At 39.8% G+C, this 14,202-nt stretch overlaps 1 protein-coding gene across 1 annotated transcript in view; it reads left to right on the top strand.

Annotated features, from left to right (window-relative positions):
• Uba2 (Ubiquitin-like activating enzyme 2) overlaps window positions 1-14,202 on the top strand; it is a 368,774-nt gene that overhangs the window by 290,075 nt on the left and 64,497 nt on the right. The window contains exon 15 of the mRNA XM_090382009.1: window positions 13,654-13,711. Within this exon, the coding sequence (XP_090238135.1) occupies window positions 13,654-13,711 (58 nt within the window). The remainder of the gene's footprint in view (window positions 1-13,653; window positions 13,712-14,202) is intronic.

Here is a 14,202-nt window from a genome sequence, read left to right as displayed (position 1 = left end):
ATCTGAGCAAGCGGGGGAATCCCATCAGAATTCAGCGTGCTGAACCCATTCAAGGCCTATGCACCTCAATCAGACCACCTCGCAGGTGTGTAGTCTCCAGACGTTACAATTTGCAGGACTTAAGCATTTTGTGGTAAGGGACCCCTTTGGTCTCCTCACCAATCTTGTTGCACTTCTCTGTACCTGCTCAAGAAACTCTACATCCATCCTAAAATGAGGCTTCCAGACATTTACACATTACTCAAGATGTGGCCTGACCGTTGCCTTATACAAATGAATAATAACCCCCCCCCTTTCCCTACTAGCAAAATTCCTGTATATCATTAACAATACCCCATGACCTGCTCTGGCAGCTTGTCTGTATTGCTTAGAAAACATATCTGACTGCAGATATGTTTTCTGTCTTTTTCATTTTCTATCACTTTAAATGTAGTACCACACAGTTGGTATGTTTCTCTGGGATTACTTCTACCATTTTTGCAGTAATTTTCATTTGTCAATGTTAAACTTCAGTTGCCAATTATCAGCCCATCTGCCCAAATTATCTAGATCCTGTTGCAGTAGCACACTACCATTACTGTCATTAACAACCCTGCCGACCTTTGTATCATCTGCAAACTTCGACATTAAGCCTGATATACCTTCATCAATATCATTGATAAATATGCAAAACAACAGTGGACCCAACGCCGAACCCTGTGGGACTCCACTAATAACATTAGTCCACGAAGAGCAGCACCCATTGATTACCACCCTCTGTCTTCTCCCACATAACCATCCTTTTATCCATTGTAGCAACTTACCCTTAATACCATTCTGCTCCAATTTGTACAGTAGTCTTTCATGCACAACAGTATCAGAAGCTTTCCTGAAATCCAAATATATGATATCAAAATTATTTTTTGCATCCAGTTCCTTTGTGATCACATCGTAGTATCCAATGAAATTGGTCAGACAAGACTTTCCCTTAGCAAACCCATATTCTGTCTGAATTATTGCTGCAGTCTTTTCTAGATGATCCTGCAATGCATCTTTAACCAGCAACTGCATTATTTTCCCCGGAACAGAAGTTAAACTAACTAGTCAGCAGTTACTTCTTTCACCTTACACCCTCCCCCCTTTGTAAATTGGGATACATTTCCACATCTCCAGTCATGTCTTACCTGGAATCCAAGGATGCTCTCATAATTATGGCTAAGGGTTTGCTTACTTCCTTTGCCGCCTCCTTTAATATAACTGGATAGATCCCATCCGCCCCAAGTGCCTTTCCTATGGTTAACTTCAACAATTTCTCCTCCACTTTGTTCTCAGTTATTACAAAATCATTAAGCTCCCTGTTACACTTTGAGCTTCTGGCATTTTCCTCCCTTAATAATTCTGCCTGTGTGAATGTAGATGCAAAATACTCATTCAGGTTATGAGTTATCTGAGCAGGATCATCAACAGTCAAATAATCGATATCAAGTGGACCAATCTGATTGAACCCCTTCCTTCTAGAGTTTATATAAGTAACAAAGTCCTTACTGCTTTTCTTAGCATCCTTTGCCAAATCTCCTTTGTGACTTGATTATATCTACCATATGTTCCTGTGATAATTTACATGCATTTTTCTTCTCTGCCACCAGTCTCATTAGTTCATCTAACATCCATTTAGGCCTAAACATTGAACAATAGTTCTTAATCGGTATGAAAATACTAGTAGCTTCCCCGATTAGTTCCTTGAATGCTTCGAACTTAGAATTTTCTGTTGGTAACATCATCAGTTTCGCCCACTGTACAGAATTTAAAAACTGTTAGACTACTGTAGTCACTTTTACAGAAGCAAAAACCTTTCCCTTTACCCCTTATGGTAATTATATCTTTAAGTAAATCCCACATCAGTATACTGTGAACACTGCCACCTAGTGGTTCCTTTGTCTCCAAATTCTTTCTACATGAATAATCACTGCTGATAACCAGATCAAGAGTATTACCATCTTTCGTTACCTCTCTAACATGCTGCTGCAGAAAAAAAATCATTCAAATTAACCACAAAAGTCTTGCTAGCATGCAAGTGACAAACCCACAAGTTCCAGTCAATATCTGGGAAGTTAAAGTCCCCACTTATAACACAGTCTGATTTACTGGTCCATTCTATTTCTCTGTACAATTATTTATTGTACTCATTAGTATCATTAGGCCCATAACACACTCCTACTCTCATTTTTGCTTTCCTAGTGCTTATGCCACACTAAACTGACTCAACATTGGACTGTCCATATATGTCAACTGAATGCACTTCCTTAGATTTTGTTTTTCTTAATTAACAGCATATCCCCACCTCCCTTCCTATCCTATTATTTCTGTACACATTATACTCTCCAAATTCCAATTATACACTGCTTATATCTGTGTGACACCATGTCTCTGATATCCCAAGAATGTCTGCCTTTGATGATCTTGACCAGCACTTCAAATTCATCAAATTTATTTACTATACTTCTTGCATTGGTGTAAATGCAAGTGTACGTCCACCCGTTCTTATTCTTAGCTACTCTAACAGAGCCCATGTATTTATTTGTTTCATGATGACTCTCACTAATCCCTGAACCATCCAGCAGCCCACTCTCCAGGCCACTGCTGATTCTAATAAATGCAATGCAAAAACCACTTTCACTTTTGCCTGCGGCTACTATTAACCTTTCAGTCTTTAATTCAACCCCCGAGCTAGCAGTTTTCCGACTCACTTAACGCTGCCTTGAAAGCACCAGCCAAACACTCTTGCACCCCTTCTATTTAAGTGAATGTCGTCCCTGTGTAATCAGTCTCTCCTGTTAACAAGCACAGACCATGCTGAGAAAATTCTACCCTATGAGCCTTGCACAATCCCTGCAGGGCCGAACTGATTGATAAGGCTATCATCGTAACTCCCTGCTATCATGTCTGGGCAGAATTGCAGACATTACAATAGGTATGCCAATAATTATAAGAAGAGCGTACAGATCATGGATGAGCTTACAGAGGCTACATAAAGGAACAGAAAAATTGAAGTCGGGATGAAAAAATAGAAAGTAGGACTGAACCAGTAAGGAACTTAGTTACTGTGTAGGACTGAAAATAGTTAAGATAGCATTCATGTATATATTTATATGTATGTATGTGCACTTGTGGTTCCTAGTGTTAGAAATTGGCTGTAGTAGATGGGAAAAATGCTGAAAAAATTACTGAGAATATTGTTGAAAAATTATATATACGAAATACTGGAGATATGCAGAACTATATATAGAATTGCTGAAAGGACGTACGAATATGATGTGCGTGATGATGAATGCAGTGAAATACACATGAAGAATATATTGCCCAGGATATTTATTAATAGTGGCTAAAACTTTATATAGGTTGTGAGATAGCATCTCAATGTTACATTCGTAGAACTTGTGGCTCACGAGAAATAAGATGTAGGGACAATGGAAAGCAGAAAGATAAATGAAGAAGGGATAAATAGATGGGTAGTTCAAGGTTGGGAATCCCGTTCTTGTAGTTAGCACCCTGAATTAAGTCTGGGAGTGTTGTTCCTCATATATTTAAAGTCAGTCAAGTGTGTAAGAAATGAAAATTAAAATGAATTAAATTAGCATTACATGAGTAGATCATATGATGCAAGAAAGCAAGCTTATATACCATCAGCAAAAAGAAAAAAACCTTCCCATTTCACCCATCCATTTCTTCCAAAACTTTGTCTAGTTCTTCTTTGGATTTATTTAAGCTATCAACTTCCACAACGACAGATGGAAATTTATTCCAGCAATCAACTACCCGCTGGCTAAAGGCAAATTTCTGCACATCTATTCTACAACATATATACAACTGTCTTTCCTTAATTTGAATTTATGCCCCCTCAGGTTTATAATCTGAGCAAGAGGAAGAATCCCATCAGCATTGAGTCTGCTCAAACCATTCAAGGCCCTATACACCTCAGTCAAATCACCTCGCAGGTGCCTAGTCTCCAGATGTTGCAGTTTGCAGAACTTAAGCCTTTCTTTCTAAGAAGACCCCTTTGTTCCCTTTACGAAACTTTTTGCCCTTTTCCATACTCGTTCTAGCAACTCTACATCCTTCCTAAAACGAGGCCTCCAGACCTCAAGGCGTGGCCTAACCATTGCCTTAGACAGCGGGATAATTGCCTCCTTTTCACCACTAGTAAAATTCCTGTATGTCATTGACAAGATTGTGTGACCTGTCTGCACTGCTCAGAAAACTTTATTTATCACTGCACAATTACCCCCATGTCTTTTTCATTCTCCTCCTCCCTGAGTGTAGTACCACACATTTGGTATGTTTCTCTGGGGTTATGCTACCCATATGCAGTACTTTGCATTTTTTTATGTTATAGTTTAGCTACCACTTTTCAGCCCATCTGCCCAACTTTTCTAGATCCTCTACTAATGGTAATGCTAATTTAATTCTTCATTTTTATTTTATTTTCTTACCCACATGACTGACTTTAGATACATGAGGTAAACGCTCCCAGACCTGTGTGCAGGTTGCGCACAGGGCTGGGAGTGTGAAATACAGGAACGGGATTTGTAACCCCGAACCACCCATCTATTTATCCCTACTTCATTTATCTTTTTACTTTCCTTTGTCCCTACATCTTATTTCTCGTGAGCCATTAGTTTTATGAACGCAACATCGAGATGCTACCTCCCAACTAATTCTCTGCTTAACAAAATTTTAGCCACTGTTTATTGTTATTTTGTAAGCTATGATAGTTCCTGGACAATATGTTCTTCCTGTATTTAATTGTATTGATCATCATCGTGCACATCATATGCATATGTATATGCTTATGCATCCCTCCAGTATTACATATATCATTTTTCAACAATATTCTCAGTAATTTTTTCAGTATTTTTTTTTTAATCTACTACCACCGATTTATAACACTCTGAACCACTAGTACATTATAAATATACACATGGATGCCATTTTAACCATTTTCAGTCCTACACGGTAACAGTAATTTTCAGTGGTTCATTCCTACTTTCTATTTAACCTTACCCCATTTTTTAATCCTTACTTCAATTTTTCTGTTCCTTTCTTTCCTCTATAAGGTCATCTATGATCTATATACTCTACGTGTACGTGTAATTATTGGCATACCTTATTCAGCCTAATTTTTGCTTCTAAATTCAAATTCATTTCACCGCATATGTTCCTGAGCATACAGACCATGTCAGAAACAAAGGCCTACAGATTGCCCTATTTCACATAATTTCGATGGACAACCTTTAACAAATTTGTTAAAGGACATTGAAATTATGAGTTATGGCGCCTCCGTAGCCAGTTGGGCAGGAGCAGTAGTGCGTAGCACACGCTTCTTGATTAGACCGGGGTTCGAGCCCGTGACCACCAAATGCGGAAGGTCAGGGAATGACCACCGCATATCCCCAGCCCGGATAAAGGGTGAGGGTTGGCATCAGGAAGGGCATCCAGCCATAAAAACTTCACGCCAAAACAGTAAAAATGCTGACCTCACACACACACACACACACACACACACACGTGTGTGTGTGTGTGTGTGTGTGTGTGTGTGTGTGTGTGTGTGTGTGTGTGTGTGTGTGTGTGTGTGTGTGTGTGTGTGTGTGTAATGGGGAAAAGCGAGGACAAAAAAAAAAAAAAACTGAAATTGAGTTATATGGCAATATGGTATCTCATTTTATATTATTTTAGTTGCTTTCACTTTATTCTATTTTATTTCATTTTATGTTAATTTTTTTTACTGCATTTCATATTCATTACTTTTAGTTCTTTATATTTGTTTTGTTACCTCATTTCTTTTGATTTTTATCTTATTAACTTCTTGTGTATACCGTAGATTCAATAGTAACAGTTTTCTCGTATACACTTTCAACATATCACTATTTATTCAAGATGGTCACAGGGTTCATTTGCTTAATTGGTGTCCCTGGTCCATAAAACCAATAATTTTTCTTTTTTGCTCCACTCTTTTTCCATTATTTATTTATTATAATAATTATAATATATATAATTATCTAATACTTATATTAAGTGCATATCCTGAAGGCATAATATATTATGAGTGTGAAATACTCTATAAAATATGAATGTAAATATACCATAGTGAACTCATGTAAAACTACATTAGTAGTGTAAAGGTATCAATTTATGTGTATCTCATATTGTGACTACCTTCGCAACGATATGAGATACAATTAAATCGCTGCCTTTACACTACTTCTGTACTTTTTTGTTATGAGTTCACCCTGGTGTATTTACACTGATATTTTTGAGTATGTCAAACTCTTAATATATTATGTCTTGAGCATGTGCACTTCATTTAAGTATTATTTTGCACATCTCTTGGCATCTCTCATATTGTGGAAATATATCTTCACAACTGGGTTGGCATGATTTAAATACCAAGGACCTGCTCACCCATTGACGATAGGCCAACAAGCCTTGAAACAGTGCTGTTTGGGTGGTGGTGGTGCCCACTGAGAATAAGTTACAGTAGTCTTCTCTATTAGTGAAGCGTTACTTATTCGAAGTAGTACAATACATGGTAACTCATTGTGAAGGTAGTCACAATATAAGATACAATTAAATCGATGCCTTTACACTACTTCTGTAGTTTTTCTTTGAGTTAACTGTGGTGTATTTACACCAGTGTTGTATAGATAATTATCTAATATATATTTATTAGAGAGGGAGAGAGAAGTGCAAAATATGCCAAAGTGTACATACACTGAAGCTTCTCAAAAATTTCATTCTGTAGCAGTTCATACTGGCACGTTAATCCCACCTCTGAAGGCTAGCTCACTGCTCTCGCCTACTCAGTAGTCCCAGTATCAGACAGCCAATAGAACTAATAACATGCAAATCATCATACCAGTGTGTATTGTGACTGGCATGTTACGTGTAGTCTCTGTATGATCAGCCCAAATAGAAAGCATGTACACTGTGAGGAAGACAACTGAAACCTCTGTTATGGATACTACTGACAATTCTAACCTTTATGAAACTATTTTGGAGATCCACGCAGAAGATAACTTGGATAGACATCTTATCATCTTCAAAAAAAGATAAAAAGGTGGAATTGTAGAGGCTTTTGCAGTAGCTTCTCAGGCATGTGACCTAATCTGCTTCTGTAGTTCTATTGCCGTCTGCTTAGGAGAAACAAATATGACATCTTCAAGTTTCCCCTTGTCAATTAAAAATGAAAAGTCAAGTTGGGGGGGGGGGGGGGGGGGAAATCGGTAGTGAACATATCACTTGTACTCAATTTGTCACATTTAACGTACACAAATACATTTTTTCCCCTTTTTGCTATTAGGCAAACAAGAAAACAAGTCACACCTTTCTCTCACACAAATATGTGAGAGAAGGATGGAACTTACTTGTTTTCTTGTTTGCTATATCATCTATCATCTTGTACACAGACCAGACTCTCCCCCCTCCCCCAACCGATCACATTCATTTGGTCACTGCACAGTTTCCACACATACAACAAACCATTCACACCACTAATTCACATCTTAATCTGTAGGTGAAATTTTTTTTTGAATCATACCAGAGTGCACAAACATTGACATTAACTTTACATAGCACTCTGAATATAGACTGCATGCACGTGCGCACGCCTAACATATGCATTCATTCACTCGCACACAATTTATTATATACACCAATGAGCCAAAACATTATGACTAGCGAGGTGTTATACAAATCGAAGCAACTGCAGGTTAACTATAGTGTGGATCGGGACATGGTACAAAGGGTACTAGGAAAGTTTTGCAATATGACGCAACAGTGAATCACAGGAAGCTGCTTGTTGCTGCATGTTGAGACATGTTCATACGTGCATAGTAGCTGCCGCGCCAAGTCGATGGGCTCAGTTATTCATTAGTAGTGAGAGTGTAAAGTGCTTGCGATGGCATCGTGGTCACGAAATGAGATAAGGACAGTTTTGCGGTATAATTTCGTGCGTGGTTTAACCATAGACCAGTGCTTACAAGAAATGACTCTTGCACTAGATGATGATTGTCCACATCGTACAACGATATTCAGGTGGTATAGAGAATTCCAAAGGGGAAATTTCACTCTGGAGGATTCTGAGAGGCCGGGAAGGCCACGAACGTCAGTTACGGAGGAAAACATTACTGCTGTGAGGAAAATGCTTGACGAAAACAGGCGAGTGACCTACCAACAGATAGAGGATACTTTGGGCCTAAATGCACCAGCGATTCGTTCGATTCTGCAAGATCATTTGCACGTGAAGAAACTTTGTTCTCTCTGGGTGCCGCATCAACTGACTGAAGAGCAGATGACACGACGTGTAACTTGGTGCGGGGAGATTTTAAAAGAGTTTGATAAGGGACAATCTCGGTATGTGAACAACATCGTGACAGGTGACGAGACTTGGCTGTACTATTACGATCTGCCGACCAAGGCTCAAAACAAAGTTTGGGTCTTTGATGATGACGACACACCCGTAATTGTCAGAAAATCCCGATCTGTAAAGAAGAAAATGATAGCTGTATTTTTCAAATGGAGTGGAATTGTGGAACGTGTCATTTTGGACACGCAGAAGACAGTCACAGCTAAGTGGTATACTGAACAATGCCTGCCTAAAGTCATTGGATCTATGAAGAACCTGCGGCCAAAGTCAAGAATGGACACCTGGTACCTCCATCACGAAAATGCTGCAGCTCACCGCGCCAAAGCCTGCACCGAATATTTGACCACGACAGGACTGAAACTTCTCGAGCACCCTCCCTACAGTCCAGACCTTGCTCCCTGCGACTTTGCACTGTTCCCGCATGTGAAAATGAAGCTAAAAGGGAGGCGGTTTTCCAGTGATGAGTACCTTCTACGGGCTTGGGACAACAAGTGTGCTTTACTCCCTAGTGAAACTTGGCAGAACTGGTTTAAAGATTGGTTTCGGAGGATGGAGAGGTGTATTGAATGTAGAGGAAATTACTTTGAAAAAATTAAATAAACAAAGCTGTATTGCAAAACTTTCCTAGTACCCTTTGTATAATAAACGCCTGATACTTAGCTCCTTTAAACACTGTTATTCTTCTTCTTCGGATAGGAAAGGCAGTGGACTTAAGCGAGTTTGACAAAGGCCAGATTCTAATGGCCAGATGACTGGGTCAGAGCATATCCGAAACGGCACGGCTGGTGGGGTGCTCAGGTCAGCCATGGTTAGCACCTACCGAAAGTGGTCCGAGGAGGGGAAACCCACTAACCACCAGCAAGGTGTCGGACAACCACAGCTCATCAATGCTCGAGGTGAGCGAAGGCTCTCCCCAGATGGTTTGTGACGACTGTTGCACAACTTGCTGGAAACTGGAGTGCTATTGAGAGGAGTAATGTGTCACCAGCAAATGGGGCTGTGTAGCCGCAAGCTGCTCTGAGTGCCCATGCTAACCACGGTTCACCAGCAACAGTGCCTACAATGAGCACACAAGCATTGAAACTGAACTTTGAAATATTGGAAGAAGGTCGTTTGGTACGATGAATTGCGATTCCTGTTGCACAATGTGGACAGCCAGGTACATATGTGTCATTTACTTGGGGAAGTGATGATGCCTGGATGCACCATGGGACAAAAACAAGCCAGTGGCGGCAGTATCATGGTTTGGGCGATGTTCTGCTGGAATACCCTGGGTCCAGTCGTCAATGTGCTGGTCACTCTGATGTCTACCACCTACCTAAAAGTCACCAGGGGATGTCCTCAAAGATCTGTACTGGGACCCCTAATATGGAATATTGTACTGCAGGACTGGTTGAAAAACTCATATGACAATTCGGCGCCTCTGTAGCCAGGTGGGGAGAGCAGTAGTGCGTATCACATGCTTCTTGATTAGACCGGGGTTCGAGCCCGTCACCACCAAATACGGAGGATGCGGAAAGGTCAGGGAATGACCACCGCATGTCACGGAGCAATATGGCCTTAGTTGCTAATGCTCCTAAAAACCAAAACAACATCATATGACAATTCTAAAATCATAGCTTTTGCTGACAACCTGACACTGGTAATTCCTGGACAATCCAGGGCCGGGCTGGAAGCTAATGCACAGAGAATCCTTGATAACCTAACAGATTGGACAAAGACAACAAACTCCAGATCAATTCCTTGAAAACAAATATGATGGTTTTAACTTTGAGCCTTGACCTGAGAAGCCCCCCCCCCCCCCCCCCCCGATCAAAATTGCCGGGTTCCGGCTGCCATTGGTAACACAAACATCGAACTTATGGTCAATAATGACCAGACATTATTGACCATAAGTTCTCATTCCTCCAACATCTTGAACACCTGTCTGTAAAAATCAAACTTTTCAGCTTCCATTGTCAGCATCTGGGGTCTATCCAGACGAACAGTACTCCTCTATTATAAAGCAGTTTTTCTCCCCCGTTGTTGTTACCTTTGCAGCTGGGGCCTGAAACTAAATTCAATACAGAGATCCATGCTGCTATCCACTCACCACATCTGCAGAACTGTTTCAACTGCTGCCATACACTGCCCCTTGACCTGCACTTCATTTTTCTAGGACTTTGCTACTGAATTAAGAAGAGAATCCCTTCCACACTGCTAGAGATAATTATCGACCTGGATGCTGACACCAAGAAAGAACTCGATGCTACACAGCTGATCGTGAGATGGCAAGAGTGATGGGATGCGTCAACAACCGGAGCTGTTACGCGAAAGTTCCTCCTTTATGTGAAGTTCAAAACAATCAGAACAGTGAACTCATGGTTTTCACTATCTCTTGAAGCCTCGTTTTTAGTGACAGGACACGGAGCAATAAATGCAAAACTTCATCAGCTTGGTCTACTTAACACGAGGACTGGCAGCACATAATCTTCACATGCCCCGAGTATTGTGATCACAGAGAATGGCTATTTAGCGAGTTTCCCAATCTCACCTCCAGACACCCTTGGACAACTACTTCTAGCTCCACAAACCCTTGTAGCATTCCAGATTTTTGTTAAAGGTGTCTTCACAAAAAGAAAAACGCTTTACCTGGCAGTGAATGTCAATAACCAAGAAGACACCAATCACTGAAGAAGTAGTCAGAGCAGATAATTGTTATAGCCCTCTTGTCACACTAAGCAATTTAAAAAAAATTTTTTTTTTTTTTTTTTTTTTTTTGTCATGCTCTGCCATGAACTGTGGCTCTTCAGTTCTGGATAGCCCCACATTCTCTCTTTTCTCTCTCTCTACGCCCTGGTGTGGGACCCCCTCTGGGCTGAGATGTCCCCTCCTTTCTCATCCTACCCCCTTATTTCCTCTTCATCCAGTAAATAATTGCTCCCTCGGGGGGAGGGAGGGAGGGAGGGCGAGCTAGTAGCAAGGGAGGCCTTGCCTTCCTGCGGCTAGGGATGAGTACCTGGAAGCGGCTGTTCTGGTGATTACGGTTTCTAGGTAGCCAAAATACAACATTACACTACAGAACACACATAAGCTCACTAACAAAATTTTTTCTATTCTATCACTTTCTCCCGAGTTGGGATGAAAAACTTTTTTTATTTTATTTTATTTTTATTATTATTTTTTCCCCCATTCCTCACTACCCACATGTCCTAACCTTAACAGTCTGTAAAAATGAACAGTGTAGCGAAGCGGAGATGAACTTTGTTCTAGGAGCCACCCTTACATAAAACACACACATACATACATACCATTGCTGACCAGGTACACCCTTTCGTGGCAACGGCCTTCCCCTCTGGTAGTGCCCTCTTTCAGCAGGATAATGCGGCATGCCACACCGCACTAATTATTCGAGACTGGTTCGCAGAACATGAGGAAGATTTCCAGGTATTGCTCTAGCCTCCAAATTCCACAGACATCAATCCCATCAAGCATCTGTGGTTTGTGTTTGAACAGCAACTGCGATCGGCAGCATCTCAGCCATGGACCTTACAGGAGTTAAAACGATCTACTGGTTACTTGTTGGTACCAGATACCACAAGACACATTTAGAAATCTTGTAGCTTCCATGCCTCGCTGGGTACAAGCTGTTTTGGCTGCACATGGAGGACCAACTTCATATTAGGTAGGTGGTCATAATGTTTTGGCTCGTCGGTGTATACATTCAGAAAATTCACTTGGTGGGGGGAGTTCAATAGTTAACAAGTATACACATTGGCTGACACTTAATTTAACATGCCTACAGACAATTTGCATATCGGGACAGCAAGCAAGCAAGCAAGCAAACAAACAAACAAACAAACAAATAAATACATACATGCACACATATTCTCAACATACTCAATCAGTTGTACTAGATCATGTACACTGGCTTAAGGTAGGAACGCAAAGTGACAGGGTCCCAGGGTCAATTTGTGCAGTTATTTTGGTCAAGTTCAAGTCAAGAATGAGTTAGTCCAGGTATTTTTAGACATCTTAAGTTTTAACTTAGTGCGGCATTATGTCACAGGTAAAGTTTGTACAGTTGTGGTGATGTTTCTTCCCCTAATAATGAAGAAATTGTGCTCCTCTGAAATAGTTTCTCACTTATGAGTGGTTCTATTTTTGTCATTAGTAATTCTGTGGCTTGGTAATTGGGACAATCATAAAGCATGTACACTCAATTCAAACATTCAAAATTTTGCAAGAATTTAATCTTCCCAATGCTTTGATGAAGACACCTAATCACATGTACAAAAGATGGCATGTCTCCTTTCATGGGAATGGATGGGTACCAGGAAGTAGCCTTCCAAGTGGTCACTGTTGTCTGGTAGCAAAGTGGCCAGTCAAACAACAAAACCACATAACTCATCACTATTTTCACCCACACTTAATGGACTGCAAGATAGACCTCAGGTGCTGCTTCACTTAAATAATGTACGTACATGTCCTCGCAGCCCTAGACTCTCACGTTATGTATGTTTGGTGAGCTTGGTGGAATAAGACCAGTAAAGGACACTTTTTTTTTTTTTTTTTTTTTAAACCAAATGAGAAGTTTTCTTTGGGGAGAGAAAAAAAAAAAGAAAAAGAAAAAAAAGTCAATGTGGTTTGCACCTCCATTTATTTTAACAGGAATGTTACTTAAATGTCATTGAGCTCCACAGACTGATTTGCACAAATGTATAATTGTCTGGAAGATTGAATGCATGGATTAAACCAAATTTATGAATACTGTTGACACTAAGAGAAAATTGAAATTTACACTTTTCAGTTTATTTCTCATGAACTTGTCACCTGTTTGTGCTAGACCATAAGGTATACTCCCCCCCCCACACACACACATACACAAAAATGTTGCTTAAAATTTTTCTGCATATCGTGGCCTGAACATATACTAGGTACCATTCAGTGTTTTTTTTTTTTTTTTTTTTAATAGATGAAACTATATATTACAAGATTACCAACCCTGTGGCACACATTATTTTTTTCGCATCAGCAGGTGTGACACCTACCAATGTGTTTTTTTTTTTTTTTTTGGAAATGCAAAAAATCAGAAATTAATGTACAATTTAAATTTTGTTTTTATTTCCAAAAATTATAATACAAATTTCAGCATGATAGTAATAAAGCTGTGCTTGTGTCTTGCACTCTTCCCCACTATATCCTTAATAATGATGATAGTGATATACTAAATCATCATGTCTTGCTTAATTTTTCTGTATTTATGTTCATAGGTGCTGAAAGAAAAGTTACATATGGTTGCCCCAGATGCTGAAATTGATGATGGAAAAGGTGATAATTCTCCAGTCTTATATCGTTTGTTTGTTTGTTTTTTTTTTTTTACCCCACCAATATCTTTTCTTTTCCTCTCTCCCCTCCCTTCCTGATAGATTCTGAGGATGTGTACTTCGATAATACCCAAAAACTTCTTAAATCACATTATTTTACTCACTGTATTATACAGGGTGATTCAAAACTAGTCGACCGGGCTAGCCAGGTGGGTAAAGTGCCTTCCTAGCAACTCAAAGGTCGCAGGTTCAAATCCCGCCTCTAGCTTGGATCGGAGTAGAAAATGCAAAAACCTTGGGAGGTGCAATATGGCCACAGAAGCCAATGCGCCAACAACTAACAATAAAAAAAATAAAAAGATTCAAAACTAACTACAAATTGTATTGAATTGCTTATGGGTATTTTTTATTTAAAACACATTAAAAATAAATAATACTCTAGTTTAGCTGCATGCTATCATTATTTATTTTTTATTGAAAACACATTAAAAATAA

Source organism: Mastigoproctus giganteus, chromosome 9, assembly GCF_048544385.1.
Source record: "Mastigoproctus giganteus isolate SK-2022 chromosome 9, ASM4854438v1, whole genome shotgun sequence".
NCBI classification, from domain to species: domain Eukaryota; kingdom Metazoa; phylum Arthropoda; class Arachnida; order Uropygi; family Thelyphonidae; genus Mastigoproctus; species Mastigoproctus giganteus.
Note: the sequence above shows the minus strand (reverse complement) of the source record. Positions and strands in the feature narration are given on the sequence as shown.